At 40.9% G+C, this 21123-nt stretch overlaps 1 protein-coding gene across 3 annotated transcripts in view; it reads left to right on the top strand.

The window, feature by feature from the left end:
• LOC101159770 (spectrin beta chain, non-erythrocytic 1) overlaps positions 1-21123 on the top strand; it is a 122282-nt gene that overhangs the window by 97371 nt on the left and 3788 nt on the right. For 2 of the 3 annotated variants that reach the window (XM_023963144.1, XM_023963143.1), the window contains 20 exons: positions 355-557; positions 642-732; positions 1196-1342; positions 1424-1687; positions 3114-3338; positions 5115-5204; positions 5282-5560; positions 6917-7047; positions 7832-8036; positions 8209-8583; positions 8712-8798; positions 11638-11795; positions 12334-12472; positions 12573-12657; positions 12728-12924; positions 12999-13090; positions 14171-14222; positions 18410-18612; positions 20651-20824; positions 20917-20959. In XM_023963144.1, the coding sequence (XP_023818912.1) occupies positions 355-557; positions 642-732; positions 1196-1342; positions 1424-1687; positions 3114-3338; positions 5115-5204; positions 5282-5560; positions 6917-7047; positions 7832-8036; positions 8209-8583; positions 8712-8798; positions 11638-11795; positions 12334-12472; positions 12573-12657; positions 12728-12924; positions 12999-13090; positions 14171-14222; positions 18410-18612; positions 20651-20824; positions 20917-20959 (3240 nt within the window). Of the gene's footprint in view, positions 1-354; positions 558-641; positions 733-1195; positions 1343-1423; positions 1688-3113; positions 3339-5114; positions 5205-5281; positions 5561-6916; positions 7048-7831; positions 8037-8208; positions 8584-8711; positions 8799-11637; positions 11796-12333; positions 12473-12572; positions 12658-12727; positions 12925-12998; positions 13091-14170; positions 14223-15126; positions 16344-18409; positions 18613-20650; positions 20825-20916; positions 20960-21123 lie in introns of those variants that run through there. The other variant, XM_023963145.1, reaches the window with a different exon arrangement.

The following is a 21123-nucleotide window of genomic DNA, read 5'->3' as shown; positions in this document are numbered from 1 at the left end:
TGCTTCACCATAGCACCACCCAAAACCCGGGATGAGATCATCCGCCTTGGAGGAAAGGATATGTTGGTTAGCTCTTGTTCTTCTCATTGATTGTATATGAGAACTGGACTGAGTGAATGTACCGACACCCATCTAAAATGGCCCAAAAAAAAATTTGCATTGGTCAATGTAAACATTTTTTAAGAATAGATCACTGATGGTGCAGTATAGCTGAGTGAGAAATAAAAAATGTTCAAAAAATTTCAAGACAAAAAGACCACAGACATGACTTTGTAACCATGGATACACATCTTTGGCTGAAGTGTGATGGTTGCAGCCACAGGCAGTAATGTCTTCCTGCTCTTTCTCCATTAGGAGTACGTTCTGGCACACACGGAGATGCCCACCACTCTGGAGGCGGCAGAGGCCGCCATCAAGAAGCAGGAGGACTTTATGACTACCATGGACGCCAACGAGGAGAAGATAAGCAACGTGGTTGACACCGGACGCCGCCTGGTTGCCGACGGCAACGTCAGCTCTGAGCGCATCCAGGAGAAAGTGGACTCCATTGATCAAAGGTGATTGGAGGTTTTTACGTCGGTGGTTTGTTATTTAGGAGTTTTTAACTGCAAGATTACTTGAATCCGTTTTGTGATCTGCAGGCACAAGAAGAACCGCCAGGCTGCCAGTGACCTTCTGATGAGGCTGAAGGACAACAGAGACCTGCAGAAGTTCCTGCAGGACTGCCAGGAGGTGCAAAAGACGCACATCCACAACACCTCATGCTACGTTCACACTGGGCATGTGACACGTGTTCTTGAACGCACATTTACATGCAGGACTGGCACACAGGAAATTAGGGTTCCATTCTCAAGGTGCACAATGACCCTCCTCCAGTGGGGGTCCTTATGGGCCCCTCACCCCATTGCTAAACCATGTTGTGCAAATCTTGCTCCGGGTTTTTTTTTCTTCTCAGATCTATTCCAATTGGAGATTTGGTTTCATAGAATTCCAGCATAAATTTTTCCTTCATAATCATTTTTCAAACGGTTGGCACTTCCATGAATTAAATCTATCTGAGTGAAGCCTGAACCTCGCATGAGCATGCGTTCACTTAGACTTTTCATTGAAAGTGGTCGCTAAAATGCTCGTTGATTAGGGCGATGGGAACGTAGGTCTAGGGGGAACGGCCCTTTACTTTTGTTTGTCTTCTCAGCTGAATCTGTGGATCAACGAGAAGATGCTGACGGCTCAGGACATGACGTACGACGAGGCCAGGAACCTCCACAGCAAGTGGCTGAAACACCAGGCCTTCATGGCTGAGCTGCAGTCCAACAAGGAGTGGCTGGATAAGATCAGCAAGGTGAGGCGGGAAAAGAGAGGGGGGCGGAGCTCTCTAAGTTCTACAGATGAGCGTGACTCCAGCTGAGAAATCTGCCTTCAGGACGGACAAACGCTGATGACGGAGAAGCCCGAGACAGAGGGCGTGGTGAAGGAGAAGCTGGCGTCCCTGAAGACCATGTGGGAGGAGCTGGAGTCCACCACGCAGACCAAAGCCAAGTGTCTGTTTGACGCCAACAAGGCCGAGCTGTTCACGCAGAGCTGCGCCGACCTGGACAAGTGGCTGAACGGCCTGGAGGGTCAGCTGCAGTCCGACGACTTCGGCAAAGACCTGACGTCCGTCAACATCCTCCTCAAGAAGCAGCAGGTGAGAAACCAGGCGGGGGAGGGGCGTGTGGATGAAATTCTATTGTGTACTTTTTATACTAGATACTTTGAACTTTTAAGTCAGTTCCTTAGTAGTAGTTGTTGTTGTTCTATATTTAGACTTTTCTCGCTCAATGGTAAAAGTTTTGCTTCATCAGAGAAGATCCTCCTCACATCTGTTTGGTGTTTTTAGGAGAAAAACCGATGAAATCATTTAAAAATTCATGGTGTCGGAGAGCAGAAGAGGATTGTCTCCTCTGTTCCCATCCGCTCTAACTCTCATCCAGACTGCTGTTATTTGTTCAGCGTTGTTTGTCTGACGCTCCTCATGATGATGATGATGATGATGATGGTTTCTTTATTGCCTCCCTCTTCTTTTCTTGGAGCAGCAGACTCCCTCAGGCCTCCAGGAGGAGCAGAAATGAGATTTTGTTCTTATGAAATACGTGATTATTGCTTCCTGTGGACGTAAAATAAAACCTGTCTGTCCAGGATGTTCAAAACGTTTTCCCAGATTTTCTTCCACAGCTTCGCGTCTGCTGCAGATCTGTTCAATGCACTTTTCTTTTTTTAGTCCTTTAGCTTATCTGGTGGCAAAAAAATCAAATAGAATACGCCCTTCAATCTTTAAACTTAGATTATTGGATCATAGTCAAAGAAGCAATCAAAAAACTATTTCAAAAAGTCTTCAAATATACTGCTAAATCTGCTTGGTTGTGAAATCTGATGATATTTTCAAAGAGGAACTGTATTTTAATTACTATTAGTAATTGTTAACAATAACATAATGAAAAATATCAGATAACAATCAGCAATAAAAGAATACAAAGTAAATTAGAGCAAGTATAAGAGGAAAAACTGCTGGCCTTTCTTCATATGGAGAAAGATGTCTTAAGAATTTTTAAATCTTTAGTTTGACTTTGTTATATATATGTTCAAATAAATGCTCTGTTTGTTTATGGGCTGTTGTAACGCCCTCTTGTTTTGTTGTAGATTCTTGATTCTTGAGTTGTATCATTAAACTTAAAGTAAAAGTGAAAAAAAAAATGCCCTTAAAAAAAAGTCACATTTCTTAAAGATTTTTTCAAAATAAAATTCTTAAGTGAAAAACCGGGTCACTTTTGGAGTTGTTTTTTTTTTTTTGAGATGCCTGCTATTCCTAGAAGATGGATTTTGCCTGGTTGCCATGGATACAGTTCAGCTGTCTGTCAGCTGAGCCTGCACTAGATTCAGCCAAGGGAAAAACTGAAAAGATCCTGCAAACAACTGTGTTTCACACAGAGATTCCTCCCTTTTCTCTTTGTTTTTATGCATCTGTGAAGAAGTTTACATTGATTTTCCCAGCAGGAATCTTAAACGGAAATGTCTTTATTTACAGTTTAAGGCTTCTTTTTCTGCCTCCCTGAACTGTCCTCCTTCCCCCTCAGATGTTGGAGAGCCAGGTGGAGGTGCGTCAGAAGGAGGTGGATGAGCTGAAGGGTCAGTCGCAGGCCCTCCGTCAGGAGGGGAAGGACTCGGACGAGGTGGACGGGCAGCGGATCATCGTAGAAAAGAAGTTCCAGACGCTGCAGGAGCCACTGAAGAAGAGGCGGGACAAGCTCATGGCGTCCCGTGAGATCCACCAGTTCAACAGAGACGTGGAGGACGAGATCGTGAGTAGAGCTTAGGGGAAGGGCCTAAAAATAATTGAAAAGATGATTCCTCAAGCGAATCAAAACAGAGGAGCACAAAATAGACCCTGGAATCAAAAGTGGGGTCAACTCTATATATGTCAAAGCAAAATGGAAAAAAAGGATTTGAGAGAAAACATCTCAGAGGAGATGTGATATGATATGTGGAAAGTTCACCAAACCACTACGCAGTCACAAAAATGGTGAGAATTTGCTTGGAAAAACCAAATAAGATATTTTATAACACCACAAATCAAGGGCAAACTAATTATAACTCAGCAACTCTGCTGGAGAATTTGCATGGATAAGGATTCAAATCAGACACATTTTTTGGGAATGTGAGAAAATAAAGCTCTTCTGGGACACCGTCCACTGTATTATATGTGAAACACTCAGGTAGAAGATACCCCGAACCTCAAGCAATGGATGCATATTGTGGAAGAAATCCAAATAATGGAGAGACTTACATACAACTGAGTTTCTCCTTGTGGGATTAATAAAGTTTTCATTCATTCATTCAAACTAAGAATGAAGGAAGAACGATTTCTGAAGGACTTGGAAAAATGGGATATGTACAAAACAAGAAAAGATTATGACATGTAGTAAACTTTGTGTTCAGCATCCTGGAAAGGAAAACATTTCAACCTGACAAACTCCAAGTACCTCCTTATATAGAGTTTTTCTTTTCTTTTGTTTTTCGTTCAATATATAATGTTTCAATGCTTTTAACTTTGTTCATGTGTTTTTAAAAGTAATTAAAACATATTTACAAAAAAAAAAAAATTGATTTCTCAGTTGGTCAAATATTCCAAAACACCTTCAATGAGACAACAGCAAGCATTTCACTAAGACGGAGTGAGTTGTTTTTACAAAACCTGGATCTAATAGGCAAGAATTGTAGAAATGCTATGATAAGCCAAACAAAAAAGTTGTTTAAAAATTAAAAAAAGATGATGAAAACTGGAAATGTTAGCACTTTTTTCTGATATCATGTGTGATCTCTATATTACATAATGTAAAGGAGATAGATGCAATCGATACAATAAATACCATAGATAGAAACGATGGATAGCAGATAGCGGACAATGGATACATAGAATAGATGCATACAATAGAAAGATACCATAGATATAATAGAAATAATGGATATGGTAGATGTGATACCACTATGGATAAAGATACGACTGATGCAGATACAATGGATATGGATGCAATGGATAAATGGATACAATCGATATCAATCGATATGATGGATACGATTGATAAAGCAGATAGATACAATGGATGGATGGATACAACAGACATGAGATACAATAGATAGAGACTTTTATTTTTTCATGGTCACACGTACAACATTTAAATTGCTTTTCAGTCCGTACATCATTTATTTAAAAAACAAACACATTTATTGCTAGTTAATTTGTGAATGATAAACAGTGCATTATTCTGCCATTTATTAAAGAAAAAATTCAAATGATTTGCATCTAAAAATTACACCTCAAGTAAAACTACTCAAAGGTGCATCTGTCATTAAAATCAAGAATTAGCAATTACAAATGAGTGTTGATGATAATAACAATAATAATAAATATACATACAACAAATCTCAGGACCTCAAGTCAGCGAGTTTTAAAAGGTGTTAGCTGTCAGGTCAGAGACTGATGGCTCCAGGTCAGAAAGCTGAAACAGGAAGTGGAGCTGACGAGTCGGTGGTGCAGATTTTAAGGAACTGAAACTTAGTAATTGATGTGTCCGCAGCTGTGGGTGGAGGAGCGGATGCCTCTGGCCACGTCTACTGACCACGGACACAACCTGCAGACCGTGCAGCTGCTCATCAAAAAGAACCAGGTACCTTTTCCCACCGTGCTTTCACTGCGTTCCCGGATGGCCTGCAGGCGGTGCTGACCCCCCTGACCTCCCTACAGACCCTGCAGAAGGAGATTCAGGGACACCAGCCCCGTTATGACGACATCTTTGAGCGCAGCCAGCATGTGCTGAGGGAAGGCAGCCCCACGGCCGAGCTGATCCGCCAGCGGCTCGCCGAGCTCCAGTCCCTGTGGGAGCAGATCAAGAAGGAGACGGAGAAGCGTCACACCCGCCTCAGCGAGGCCCACGAGGCCCAGCAGTATTACTTTGACGCCGCAGAGGCGGAGGCCTGGATGAGCGAGCAGGAGCTCTACATGATGTCGGAGGAGAAGGCCAAGGTGAGTTGGAGCTGCAGATCAGTTCCTCTCTCACATCTCTAAAGTAATGTCTCCTGAAGCTGCTGGATCCTCGACTGGATTCAGGCATCTGTGGATTCAATCAGCTGTTTGCTCTTCAGATGGACAGCAATTAAAAAATGAGCCACATTTTCTTAGTCTTAGATTTTTCTAAAAATAATTTCGTCTTCAGTGAGAAAGCATAAAAATGACTGATTCTCATGAAAATGATTCATGAGAATCCTGCATAGAAAAATCCAGACACACCACAGATTTCTAAAATCTATGGGTTGATTTTACTTCAAAACAATTTCCTTAGCTTTTTCAGCTAAAATGAACTCTTTTCTTTTTACTTTTCATTGTAAGAATTACTCGTTTAATTGTTGATTGTTGCTCCTCGGTTTAGTTTAAATCACTACTTTTGGGAAAACATTCTTTTTATTAGTGAAAATATAAAGTTTTTTGAATGAAAGTGTTAAACCTGTGAAAATATAAAACCATAAATCAAAAGGAACCTTGTTTTTATCTTATTTGAGAAACAAGTTGTTTAATTTTTAAAATACTCAAAATGTCAGAAACAAGATGAAAAATTAAAATTTCATACCTAGTGTACAGAAGACAGATCCTGACGCAAAATAAAAAGCAACATTTTAATGACTTTTCTAAAGAAGTAAATGTGCTAAAAAGTACAATAGAAATACAGTTTATTTACCTAATATTACAAATATGAATTAAAAACGGTTTATTTTTATTAATTATGCAAACATATCTAATCAAAATGTTTAAATAGATAAGTAATCATCTTAAGTAAAGAAGAAATCATGTGTTTTTTTTAATTCTATTTTAGGGTAATGTTATAAAATGGGACAAACTTCAGTCAGCTTTATTTTTATTATGCGTAGTGTATAATGTTATTATAAAATATTTATTTTAGAAATGTTACTTTTTCTTTACAAAACAACTTATAGTAATTTACTCTAAGTAAAACCCAAATAAAAAAATGTTAATATTATTGGTAAGAGACAAATAGCAGATGTGAAAAATCTTAAAATGTGGCTCAGGTGAATTTGATAAATTAGTAAAGAGGGGAAAGAATAGAAAATGTATGAATAGATCAGATACCGATTTAAAAAATTGTAATGCAATGTTTGATTTTGTCTTAGTTCTAACAGTCTGAGGTCAAATTCCTGTTTTGGATGTGTCACCTCATCATAACTGGAGTTTCTTACCTTTAACTTTTCCTTTCGGTTCCACATGTCCTCGTTGCCATTCTGACTCATCATTTCTGTTTTACTTCCTGTTCTGATTAAAGTGTTTGGCGGCGTGGAAACTGACCTTCTGCGTTTTTTTTCCTGGCAGGACGAGCAGAGTGCCGTCGCCATGCTGAAGAAGCACCAGATCCTGGAGCAGGCCGTGGAGGACTACGCCGACACCGTCCACCAGCTGTCCAGCACCAGCCGGGGGCTGGTTGCTGCGGGACACCCCGACAGGTGAGGGGGAAGAACCCAGAGACCCACCTTTTAATCTATTTTGAGATCACTTTCAAAGTTAAATTCTTGTTTTAAAGTTTCAAGGTGCTCAATTTTGTAACTACAAGTTTTTTTTTATTATTCAGAATTTCACAGTTTTCTTTTTTTTGCTAATTACTCTGATACTTAAATATTTATAATCTTGCATTAAAATGCTTTTAGGAAGGTATCCAAGACCCAAAACAGCTTTCTTTTTAACGGTTACATAATTTTTTAACCTTCTTCTTTGTAAAAACAAAGTACATATTCACATTACAATTTGTATTTTATTTAAAAATAACTTTAAAAGTACTTTAGAATTTCTAAAATTTGACCAGGAACTAATTGTTATTGATGAAAAAAGAGACGTTAAAGTGTTTTTAAATCAAATTTTGAGTTCCACATGGCTCCATGCTGGGACTGGCTTTGTTGTAAAATTATGTTGATGACACTGTTTTTATTTCCTAAACACTAATCTTAATTTTCGGGGCATACAAAGTTGTTGATTTTCAGCACCCAATTTTAAAGATTTTACTTCTTGTTTTTGGACATTTTTAGCAGTTTTTGAACCAGATTTCTTTGGATTTCTCCCGGAAGGTGGTTTGTTGTGAAACATCCAGGCAAGCATTCATAAGTCAGGAGGACGAATCCCAAAATGGTTTAAATGCTGCAGTTTAGCCAGCCTTTGCAGTCCTTGTCTGACGTTGGGTTCATTTGGATTAGATGTAGATGAGCTGTGAAAGGCCTGTGTTTGCTCCTCCCACAGCGAGCGCATCGGGATGCGGCAGTCTCAGGTGGACAAGCTTTATGCCGGCCTGAAGGATTTATCCGAGGAACGTCGGGGGAAGCTGGATGAGCGTTTCCGGCTTTTCCAGCTCAACCGGGAGGTGGACGACCTGGAGCAGTGGATTGCAGAGAGAGAAGTGGTGGCCGGATCTCACGAGCTTGGACAGGACTACGAGCACGTCACGGTCAGTCAGAACCAAACATGTCTTTGTTGCTGATTGAATCAAATAATTTGCATCCAGAAGATTCTCAAGTTACTTGATGAGGAGATGAAGCATTAGTGTGTATTAGGTGTATTAACATTATGTGTATTAACTATACTTTACTTTCATTGTTCCTTGTTTTTTTTTTCTTCAGATGCTGCAGGAGCGTTTCAGAGAATTTGCCAGAGACACCGGAAACATCGGACAGGAGCGCGTGGACGGCGTCAACAGGCTGGCCGACGAGCTAATCAACAGCGGCCACGGTGACGCTGCAACCATCGCCGAGTGGAAGGACGGCCTGAACGAAGCTTGGGCCGACCTGCTGGAGCTCATCGATACCCGCACGCAGATCCTGGCCGCCTCCTATGAACTCCACAAGTTCTACCACGACGCCAAGGAGGTCCTCAACCGCATCCTGGACAAGCACAAGAAACTTCCGGAGGAACTGGGCCGGGACCAGAACACAGTCGAAGCCCTGCAGAGAATGCACACCGCCTTTGAGCACGACATCCAGGCTCTGGGAACACAGGTACACCAACCCATCCGTGTTGCTACATTAAAGATTTGATTTTTTTATTTATTTATTTATTTATTTTTAAGATGTCCAGAATTTTTTGCTGTAGTCTCCCTTTAAGACTACCCTTGCCTCCATCACAGGTCCGGCAGCTTCAGGATGACGCCGTCCGCCTGCAGTCGGCTTATGCCGGAGACAAAGCTGATGACATCCAGAAGAGAGAAGGAGAGGTAAGCCTCTGCGTTGCACCGGCCTCCCGACGTGCTCTCAGCTCTCATCTGTCTCTATCCCCACACAAACGCTAGATTCAGACCTCTTCCTCCTTAAACAACCGTCATGCAGCTCTGGAAAAACGCTGCGAAAGGCCTCCTGCATGCTGCTCTGCCGCTGGCCTCACACCGTCTCAAAGAGCCGATCTTTCAGAAACCCAACAGAACCAACAGCTGCACAAACGCCATCTACAAATGACCCAAACATCTCAATACAACATAGGCTCTTAACTCCCACAGGGCTTGGTCAAAATCCTGAAAACCCCAGAGCAGTGCTCCAGATTAAGCCTGTGAGAATAAATCTGGGCTATTCTGGCGCGTGAGATTGAAAAGTATTAGTTGTGCTGCTGTGTTCTGATGGTACAGAAACCAGAGTTTGAGCGGTTAATGATAATCTGCCGGAATCTGCTGGGATTTTTAACATCAGACAGACGGGAAGAGCTGCGTTTTTCACACAAACGTTAGGAAGGATTTCTGCTGTTAATAACTGCAACTTTTGACTGTCCTGGTCAAATATTGCCATAAAATATACACACAAAAAGCAATAAAAGCACGTTTAATAAACTAAATTGAATTATGGACAACAAAAAAAGAATACATCTCAGTTAAATGCTACAGGATACAGATAGATTCAATGTAGAAGGAGCAGCCATGATAGTGAGGACCCTGAGATCCAGAAAGTCTCCTAAGCTTCATAAGTCTGGAATGACCTGGAGGTCTCAGTCATCTGGTTTCACTAAACTTGGCTTTTGGGCACCTAAAAAGTGGCAGAATTTGACCTGGAAAAAATATGAAAAATGGAAGTAAGGCTAAGACAAACAATAGAAGAAACAGATCATGTTTAGAAGGAAAAGATTTATACATTGAGTTCTGGTGTTCCACAGGGTATAATACTGGAGCCACATCTGGTCTGTCTGTTATCCTGATTAAGCAGGAAAAAAAACCCACTCAGAATATACAGTTGAAAACTCTTTAAACTCTTCTGGTGAAGTTCTTTTACATTTTTAATTAGCAGAACAAAAACGAGCCAAAAGATAATAAAACTGTCTCAACGTAAACATGAAAAATTAAAGAAACTTCCCTACAGTTTATTCCAGACATGAAAGTAGATCATATTAAAGCAAAGACGGTGGTTCATTGTTTTGACCATTCCCTGTCCGTCTCCTTTCATTTCCTCCCTGTCCCCCAGAAGAGAAAGGGAGAGGTGAGACTCCGTTACCTTGAAAAATCGGCTTTGCATCACTCTTCATTTTGGCCGTAATTGAGCTTTTTGTTGAACTAAAATGTCAACGGACTTTGGTGGCATTTTAGTCCGTTTTGTGCAGCCATGGCTCAGGTGGTTGATCTTTTTTTGGGTCACAGAGTGGAAAGATTTTTGCACCAACCGGATCAGTCTGTCTGACACCTGCGTTGGCGCATAAGCTCCACCTGTCGGTGCGTCTGCGGAGGTTAAAACAAACGCTCTCTCTGTGCAAACACGCCCAAGTTTGAGCAGAACGTTAAAAGTTGAGATGCATTTAGATGAATAGAAATGTTGTTTGTTCGCTGTTGCTGCTTTCAGGCTTGATCTGTTTGATTCCAAAGCTGAATAGAACCGTTAACATAGTAATGTCACAAAAGACTCCCATTGTGTTTTTCTTTAGCCTGGCATTGTGGGTAAAAGAACTCTAACTATGTCAACATTGCACTATTAAAGGCACTTAATCCCTCAGACGACTCTAAAGTAGAGAACAAAAAATGGAGGAATTGTTCTTAAAAGCTCTTGTTTGTAAAATAATGTTTTGATTACTGTTTAGCCCATAAAATGTGTATTTGACCACAAACCAAGTGGAGCACAGAATCCATTTTTCTTATGGGTTAATATAGTTATTTTTAGAGATACTAGAGTTTTTTGAACAGGCATGATTCAAAAAATGTTAAATTATAAAGTGTAAGAATTTTATTTAAAGACAAAACCTCAAATTTATGAAAGGACATTGAAAAACAGCTACAATAAATGGTTTACACAAAAAAATGGGGCGAGAATAAAAAATGAGATTACAAAAAAAATTAACAAAAGCACATATTGTACATACCGACTTTAAACATGTTCCAAAACGGACTAGTATACATTTTAGCTTATTGTAAAACTTTCTTAGTAAACTTTTCATAATCTGAATCATTTTAAAACCGATTATATTTAGATTTATCACCGTTCAAGTTTGTCTCAGATTTTCACAATGTTTGTCTGCTCATTTATTTACAAACTTACACCTGAACATGAACACTTAAAAGGGATGTACGTAGATTAAGTAAAATAGATTAAAAAAATAAAAGCACCAGAAACGGCCTAAAAGCCAAGCTAAAAAGAAAGGTTCTGAATTTTTAGAGTTTAAAGTTAATAACTTTAAACTTTGTTAGTTTATGGACTGCATGTGAAAAACCAGTTTCCTGTGGTTTTTGTGCTTCAAATAAAACAGGTGGAAAGTCAGCTAACTGGTGAGTGAATGAAATGGTCAATAAAGATGACTCTGGGGTTCCTCTCTTCAAACTGCTGCAGTGCATGCAGTTTATTTCATAATCAGAAGGGGAATCCTGCTGCTTTCTGCCTGCAGTTTTTGGTTCTTTTGCAACGTGCACGACCTGTTATTTCGCTTGCTTCGCTGCAGTTTCCTTGTTTCTGAGCTGTGGTCCAGCAGCTGCAGCAGATCTGCCTGCCGCTCACTGATGGAACCATAAATGGATTTTCATGTGTCCGTACTGCGTGCATTCCCGGGCAGCTCTCTTGAACCCTGCTCTGGGCGCTGTCGTTCCCCTGCAGGTCCTGGAGGCCTGGAAGAACCTGTTGGCAGCAGTGGAAGGCCGGCGGGCTAAGCTGGTGGACACCGGAGACAAGTTCCGCTTCTTTAGCATGGTGCGCGACCTGATGCTGTGGATGGAGGACGTCATCCGCCTGATCGAAGCTCAGGAGAAGCCCAGGTACCAGGCTTCTTGTTCTGTGTTCTTTCATGTCAAAAAAGATATTTATGAAAACTTTTGAGCTCAAGGAAAAACTCAAAACTGCTCTTTGATCACCAGTTGACCTTTCTGCAGAGACGACTTATTTTATATATCATTCAGTCTCCTAGGATGTGTGGTTTCGGGCCAGCCCAGATCATTATTCCTCTACCACTATGCCTTCGAGTTTAAATGAGATTTTTGTGATGTTTTTCCAACCACCATCATCTTTTTAACCAAGCTTGTCTGAGGACAATTGATACTGATGTTTGGATTTGTTCTGATTACATTTTTTGAATCCTCTTTTGTTGTTGTTTTGGTTAGTTTCACTCTCTAAAGTCATTGATTTTAGCTGCATTCACACCAAATGTAATCGCGCGGCCGATTCCCTGCTCGACCCTTGTCCAAAAGTGTTTTCAGAAACCTGCTGCTCCTGCCGCATGTGGGAGGAGCGGAGCTACCATCAATGATTGATAATCACATTGTTGGGGTTTCTCTTTTTACCTCTTTATCTGTTCAGGGACGTGTCGTCAGTGGAGCTGCTGATGAACAACCACCAAGGCATCAAGGCGGAGATCGACGCCCGAAACGACAGCTTCACCACCTGCATTGAGCTGGGCAAGGCCCTGCTGGCAAGAAAGCACTACGCTTCAGAGGAGGTGGACACATCTTTGCAGTTTAAGAGCAGCACTTTAGAAACCACAAACAGCTAAAGAATTAAAGGCTTTATTGGATTTTGGTTAAATGTTTCCTCTGCAGATTAAAGAGAAGTTGCTGCAGTTAACGGATAAGAGGAAAGAGATGATTGACAAGTGGGAGGACAGATGGGAGTGGCTCAGACTAGGTAAGAACATCTGGTTGGATCGGGTAGGAGTTTTGCCTCAATCTGGCTTAACGTGGAAATGTGTGTCCAGTTCTGGAGGTGCACCAGTTCTCCAGGGACGCAGGGGTGGCAGAGGCGTGGCTACTGGGTCAAGAGCCCTACCTGTCCAGCAGGGAGATCGGGCAGAGCGTGGACGAGGTGGAGAAGCTCATCAAACGCCACGAGGCCTTCGAGAAGTCGGCCGCCACCTGGGAGGAGCGCTTCTCTGCGCTGGAGAGGCTGACCACGGTGCGTCACTTGGAGGCTGAGTGGGGGATACAGGTGTGAGGGCGTGGGGGGCTGACTCTGCTGTGTGTGCACAGATGGAGTTACTGGAAGTGAGAAGAAGGCAAGAGGAAGAAGAGAGGAGGAGGCAGCCGGAGGCCCAGACTGCTGAAGGAGCAGCGCAGAGCAGGTGAGTTGTTTCATCCCCCAAGCCAATTAGAAGTCTAAATACAATTGTCAAAGTGTCACAATTTTAGGTTTTGAAAGAGCATAAATGAAGTTACATTTAAAAAGGAAAAAATAATAACTTAAAGTGTCAAATTGTTCGTTTCAGTCTCAAAAGTTGGACATTTTTAGATGAATGGAGGAAAGCCCTGAGAGAATCTGCTGTAAACAACAATTGAAACTAAAAGAAATCAAATTTGTAAACAAAGTTAACACTAAAGATTGCTTCATACCTGAGGGGTGGTTTTCCTCCATCTGCAGGTCGCTTTGTCTTCAACTTGAGTTCTTCTGTTCGTGTGAATCTTAGGAGACACACTTAAAGGAGTGAGACCCTCTGTTAAAAACAAGACAGGAAGTGATGGTCACATTTTTAAATTCCCATCATCTTTTGATAAATTCAAAGCATTCCCAGTGGTCTTTTAGTTATGATTATGACATTTTTAGTCAAAATTAAAAAATAGTTTTCTTTGACAGTTTATCCTTTAGCAGCAGCAGCTTGTTTGAACTTCACCTCTGAGTTGTGGGCGGGACCGTTGGCGCTGAACCACCACTGGCTCCCTTCCCCGTACGATAAAATAGGGCTGGGTTGATAAAATCTATTAATCGATCTGAATCCATCTAAGCATAATAAATCAATAATTGATCAAGAAAAGTAGAGATCGATCTTTTATGCCTTTCCTTTTCTGATGACCTTATGAACCAACAACCGCCTGCATTTTTGTTAGATAAAGGTTGAGCTTGGTGATGTCACTTCCTGTCACTTCCTCTGACTTAATTATCTATAAGTCAGCCACATAGGAACCAATGAGTCTGATGACCACACATTGTCAACCTATAAAGATGTGGTGAAAAGCATCATCACACAGAGGACGAAGCCCCTCCCACTTGATACCATGTGACCAAAAAGCAAGAAATAACAAATCTTAGACTGTTATGTAAATGATTCACAGTATTGTTTGTGCAGTTGAGCCCATCCCCCTGAGCAGGTTGTTGGCGCTGTTTTTGCTGTGTTTCCTGGACTGTAACCCTCTGCGTTTGTCTGCAGGGACGAGCTGCTGTCTCAGAACGGGCTGCCAACCGAACAAGAGGCTCCCAGGGTTAGTTATCGCTCGCCTGCTTACCAGATGTACAGCAGCATCCTGCAGAGCCGCAGGGCTGCGCCCCCACAGACACTGACACACAGCGACACACACCACGCATGAACCCCTGACTCACAACCGCAGTAAACGGCAGGGCGTCGTCCCAGCCCTCTAACCTGTTCCTGCACACTCCCATAAACATTCCTTCACAGATCCGTTCTGTTTACCTAGCTTAGCTGCACTCATTCCAATATTTGGTTTTGACATTTGAAATAGAACGGATGCAGATGCAGCCTGAAAGTGTCCACATGAACAACAGTAGATGATCTATAGAAATATTCATGATCCAGGACCGGTCATTGGTGCTCACATATCATTTCATCACTGTTTGTTTTAATAAGATAAATCGTAGATACGGATTCTTCCATAAATTAGCACTTTGCTTGTACTTTTTCCTGATGTGATTCAGATCACAACTCTAAACCATTCCTTCATTTTACCTGATCTTTTCAAAATGTAACACTCCAGTTTAACTCTGTCAATAAATTGATATTTTGTGAATGTAAAAAGGTGGAATAAATGTCGAAGCTTCAGGTGGAATTTCAAAAAGAATTTTGAAAAAAGAAGCAAAAATGTTTGTTTTTGAAGTAACTGCTCCTGATGAGCGTCACGAAGGAAGACAGAGATCTTGTTGTTTCCTGCTAACATTCCTTTTTGTGCTAAAAGAAATAATTCCAACACGTTAAAGGTGCTATGAAACATTGACCTGTACTCTGTGAATCCCCGATGTTTGCTCTGTGAGACATGTCAAACGGAGGTGTGAGTCTGCGGTGTGAATGTTGGGCGGGACAATAGGTACACACCAAGCCGAGCTGAGCTTTTACAGCTTTCCTTCCTCCTCTCTTCCTTCTCTCCTTCTCAGCTCGACTCACCCGTCGTCCTCTCCCCTCAGCTCTTTATGTTTCTGCTGGTTTATGTCATCATTTACAAACTGGCCCTGTGGAACTCCTGAGAAAATGTTTAGGGGCTTGTGGACTGTATTCTTCAGTATAAATCAAGGTGTCATCCACATATTGAGACAAATAGGAGACTTTAAAAAAAACACCTACAAACTTTGGAAAATCAGATTGTTTATAATCAGTAACTAAATAATTAGATTCTACCTGTTTTTGTCTTAAAATCAAGCACATTGTGTTGAATGTTTACATCACGTTTAGTAATAAAATCACAGAAGTGCATATTTATGTTCAAACTCGTGTTATATTTTGTTCCATAGTTATATTTTGAAACCGATGTCTCATGAGAGGTCTAGAACATTCCAGGACTTAAATAAATCTTTATGCTGTTTGTGGGAATATTAGACATAATATTAGACATAATTACAGTAACTGCTTCAAAATATTCCTGCTGTGAAATTTACTAAAATCATAAACGGAAACAAAACACTTTTAATTGTTTGACGTTTCACGGCGACAATGACAAAATCATATAGATGACATTATCCCTTTACAAGTAGGGAAACATTTAGCGAAGTAGCTTAAAGCTACAAGTTTAGGAACCTGTCCCAAGCGCGTCTCCACCCGACGATCATCACACTGACTCCATGTGTCCAACATTGAATTTTTCCTGGCTAACACGCTCACATCTTTTTTAAGGCATTAAAAAATTCTAAAATATTTGCACTAACAGTCCAAATTTCTCCAAGAGGACATCTATCCAGATCACAGGACTTCTGTGTTTGAAATGTTATGATTTAGCCGTTTATTTGTGACTTTGACCAGCGATCTAGGTTAGCACAGCTATAGAGGCTAAGAACGATAAATCTTACCAAAATGTACAGCACCCTCTTCTGACTGTGCGTTACATCACTCTTTCTAATGTACAACCATCACAAAGTCATTCCATGTGTTGACTGAGAGCGTGAGTGTTTGTCTCACACCTTCACCTCTTCACATTTCCAGGTACCGTTTGGTGTCAGCCTGTTTCTGTTTGATGTCACCATCAGTTTCTGTGCCTTTTTTTGTTCACTGTTGTTTCTTTATTTGTCCTTGTTTGTGTTTATCCCCCTCTCACTGGTTTTTCTGACTAACATGTTCCCAATAAACCTGGTTGGAGCCCGCTGGCACACCCTAACCTTTCCTGGTTTGTCCGTGTGTTTTATCCATGTTCAGTTTGACCTTTTTTCACTTTACATTATCATGGTTTTATTTTCTATAACTGATGCATTTCATCAACCCATCACTTTCATCTGAGGCTTTTATTTTGTTTTGACTCAAATCAAAATCAACTGAAATAGTGGAAACCAAACTGCATTATTTTGTTAGTAAAAATCCGATTTTACTGTATTTTTCACCATTTTAGTTCTTTAGTTTTCATTTTGTTTTTATTTAGAAACGGTTTTTTTCTTTTTATGTGTAGGACTTAGAAGTTGATGTTGATAAAAGTCCAAAGTTTAATCCAAAAAGACATGTTTAAAATACATTTTAGGTTCAGAATAATCCTTTTAAATTATCATTTAAAAATCTAAAGAAATGGAACAAAGTGAATTTGAACGATAACTTAATTTCTTTTAGACAAATGCAGAACATAGGATCTTTGACATGACATCCTAACTACACAATTAAAAAAAAAAAAAAGTTCATTTTATTTATTTCCAAAGAGAGGCACCCTTCATATAGTTCGGAAATCTAATCTTTGTATTTAAAACAGATGAATTGATCTTAACTTTACTACGTTACCATGACAACAAAATGAGGACAGTCCTGATGCCTATGGAGTCATAAAAAAAGTACAACTTAGTCCAGATCAGAAAAAAAAAACACTGGGATTTCTATAATAGGAGGTTTCAGCAATAAAGATGGTTGTTTAATGATCTCTAGCTTTCACCATGGGTTACTGTTCGCATTTTTAGTGTAAATACAGCTAAAATATGGGACAGTTTATGTGTATTCCTTATAACATCCGTCACTAAATTATTAAAATAGCTGAAAACAGGCTGCAGAGTTGGTTATTGGAAGACAAAAGCTTCACTTAGACTCAGACTAGTCGTTAAAAGGAGGAGTTGTCTGCATATCTTCTTATTAATTTGGAATTTGCAATTTGGTCTGAATCCTGCAGCAAAAGTTTCCAGAACCTTAACAAGTAACCAAAAACCTCAAGGTCTTTATACTCCATCCATCCATCCATCCATACACCCATCTATCCATTGTCGGGTGGGGTTCAACTTACACACATCCCTCTATAACTGGTCATTCCAAGAATAATCGATCCCCAAAATTCTGGATTCATTGATTAATGGATCGTTGTAGCACCGCTGGTGTAGTTCCCTCCCAGCTGGAGTAGAAGTTCCCAGGATGGGTCTGGCTTTCGTAGGCCTTCAGTCAGAGCTCCTAGGATTGATCGGCTCACAGATTTGTTCTCAGACACAGCACCCCCCATTGGTCTGGCCCTGGAAGAGCACTGTGACGGGGTAATATGCATTTGCTTGGTGGTGTGGAAAAATTCAAATCTCTTGTTGACTTTAGGCCAATTGCACCTTCTTCTCAACGGTAATGAAACTCAAGAATGGCTTCCAAGCAATTTTGTGGATAATTGTTTGAGATTGTGTCATGTTTCCTGCTCCATCTTCTTTCTGCTCGCCTGAACTTCTCCTCACTCTGCCTCAGGCTGTGTGATGTGGACTAGTCTTGTGATAATGCATGTCATAAGCGGGTAATCAGCGCCTAATCGGACAGTTTGCAGTGGAATGCCAACAAAAACTATATAATCTGAACAGAAGTAGGTCTGAGTACATTCTGAGTAATCGAATCTGAAATAAAAAGGTAAAATGTTGAGAATTGTCTCAGATTGCACTCTTCAAAAGGGATTGATTCAAAATCAAAATTTAAATCAACTTCTAGTTTTCTGATGACATTATGAGAAATCCATTTTTTTAAGATCTTAAACTTGAAATCCTCATACAGACAAAGGTTGGGGTTTATTTGTGGTTTGCTACGCTTAAAGACAATCCAAAATATGTTGTTTCAATCTCAGATGATGCTTCCCATGTTAAATTGGGTCAAGTAACCATCAGATTTTTTTTAAAGCTCATACTGGGATTGCTTTCTGCTCTGCATGCTGCAATAACTCTGATCTACAGCTTCGGTGCATCTCTGTGCAAACATCCAGCCCACGTTCTCACTCTGTTCTTTGTGCTCTGACTCAAGGATAACGGTGAAGGTGGTGAGGTGGTAAACGGAGTGTCAGAGCCCAGTCCATCAGGGTCTCCGGGGGCGTCTCGCAAGGCCAAGAGCAGCCAGGCGGCGACTCTGCCAGCCAAAAGCCAACAGGACGGTCCCACGTCCCAGCAGGAGGGCTTCCTGCACCGCAAACATGAGTGGGAGGGTCACAACAAAAAAGCCTCCAGCAGGTATGAGACCACCTGATTTTGACACGTTACTACCAACTCACAAAACATCACATCCATCTGGAGTGGAGGAATTCTTGCTAAATTCTTCCTATTTTCGTTAAAACCAATGTAAAATAAGCAACACAACGATTTTTTTAATTAAATCCTTTACTGTACTGAGTATACATGAGGCGACTGTGGAAAGAAAAGATTCCCTCAAACAGAACTAGCAGTTTGTTCGCATATTCAGGACCAGTGAACCTGTTTGCTGACACGGTAAACTGCTCTCTCCGCCTGCAGCTGCTTAAATCTGAGTCGCATGTCTATGGGGGGGCGGAGTCACAGGCTGCAGCAAGAGTAAAAAATAAATTGTGCTTCTCATCAGAGTTTTAATAACTTTCCAGTAAAGTTTTTATGTGTCGTCTTTTGCAGTTTTTTTTTTTTTTTAAAAGACCTTTTTGACGAGTCTGAGAGCTTGATTGAAGCGCTTATATCGACATGCTCAACTGAAGACGAATGCAATGGTTGAAATTTTTAAACAAAAAAAATGAAATAAAATATAGGCCTGAGAGAAAATAAGAAAAAAATGATGCAAAGCTATAAAAGAGCAGCCTGTTCATTAGTCAGAATTGATGCAGGTGTGTCTTACAGTCCCTTGAAGCTCATTGAAAGTGGAACGTCATGCGAATGATCAGTGTATCGTGAAGTATTAGTAAGGACTATGTAAATTGCAGACTGAGGAAACTCAGCGCAAGCCGGAGCTCAGCCTGATTGGAAACGAACCGAGACCACCTCCAAAGATGGGTCCAAGAGCGGCTCCTGGTCCTGGAAGAGGGCCCGTTTGTGTATTCAGACTGAAAGTTTGTTACGGATTATCGGGGGAAATGAACTTTGGTCCACCTTAGGTGAACCAGATGTGTCCAGTTTTTGCTCTATGGGGCTCGCCAAGCAGTCTATGACCGGTGTGCCCTATACAGGTTTGCCCATTTTTCACCTGCAGACAACCCATATCTACCCATAAGGGCAGTTGCGACTAAGCCATAAAGCAGCGTCACAACAGCCACAAACTCAATTGGCACCTGAAGGCTTTACATCCATTTCAGATTCATGAACCTCAGTAATCCTTCAGACTGAGACATGAGTGTTCGCTTTGGAAACATGTTTTGTCTCAGTGTTCAATATTCTAAGGAGACGTCTACATGAGGGTAGTTCTGTCTAGTTAGGAGTGAATGCACTGAATGTTTTTCATGATGGAATATCCAGCAGACACAAATTGTTTATCTGCCGGTGCCTGAAAGTATTTGATCTACCGGTAATCTGGATCCCCCTGAGTTCAGCGCTTTGGCCTTGGCTCTCCCAAAACAAATCTGCTTCCTCACCGAATAAAATGTGGTTTGATGTGAAGGTCGACATCTGCTGTAACATTCCTGCTCAGGCCTATCTTGACCTCGGCATACCCACTCATCCCCCTCTGGTGCACAATCTTGAGTGGGCAGCCCCCCCCAATGGCTGCATCCCTTGGAGCGGTGCACTGGTGGTTCTTTCCCTCCCTTATGCCCTGTCCTAAATGCTCACACAAAATGTACTGCTGTCATTTTGTGCTTTTTCTTTGAATACCGGGTACAGATGCATGTTGTTGCTTTTTTGCCGCTGCTGATCCCCTCATATAGTTTCATAAATCTCCCCATCCAAAAAAAAGTAATTTCGTTGTACCTGTATTTGTACTGTTACAGTGACAATAAAAGGCTTCTGATTCAGGTGATCAAACTGCTGAATCATCGACATAGAGAAGGACTTTTTTTTCCTTTGTTTTTATAATGACTGTAATTAAATTACTGTTTTGTGTAATTAATCATGAAAATTAGTTGGGGATCTTTAAAAAAAAATCTTTTTCTTTTTCTTTCAAGATGTCTTCCTCTTCTTTTTTCCTTGTGACTTTTGGATCCTTCATCGGAATTCTGCTTTCAAATGATGTTTGCTGTTTATGTCAGTAGAACGGTATGAACCTTGGTTGAAGGTTAGATGAAGACCTGATATCTTCTCCTGCTCCACCCTTCAGGTCGTGGAACAACGTGTACTGTGTGATCAACCAGCAGGAGATGGGTTTCTACAAGGACCAGAGGAGCGCTGGTCAGGGCATTCCTTACCACAGCGAGATCCCTGTCAGCCTGAAGGACGCTGTGTGCGAGGTGGCGCTGGACTACAAAAAGAAGAAGCACGTCTTTAAACTCAAGTGAGGTTTTTTTCGTTTTACTGCTAAAACTTCCAGCATTTTAGTGTCTGGGACCAAAAGATAAAATGATCTCTGTGATTCTTTTGCAACAGAATTTCCGACGGGAACGAGTATCTGTTCCAAGCCAAAGATGACGTAAGTGATGCTAATCATTAAGATTTATGCCTTTCTTTCATCATTGTCTTATTTATTTCAGTTTATCTTTCACAAAATTAGCAAGACAAAATTATTTTAGGTTCCTTTGTCTGTTTTTTATATATAAAATGAAGCATTTTCAGGAGTATAGATCATAAAAAATC

Source organism: Oryzias latipes, chromosome 15 (genome assembly GCF_002234675.1).
Source record: "Oryzias latipes chromosome 15, ASM223467v1".
NCBI lineage: Eukaryota > Metazoa > Chordata > Actinopteri > Beloniformes > Adrianichthyidae > Oryzias > Oryzias latipes.
The sequence above is the reverse complement of the archived record's forward strand: the minus strand, read 5'-3'. Positions and strand labels throughout refer to the sequence as shown.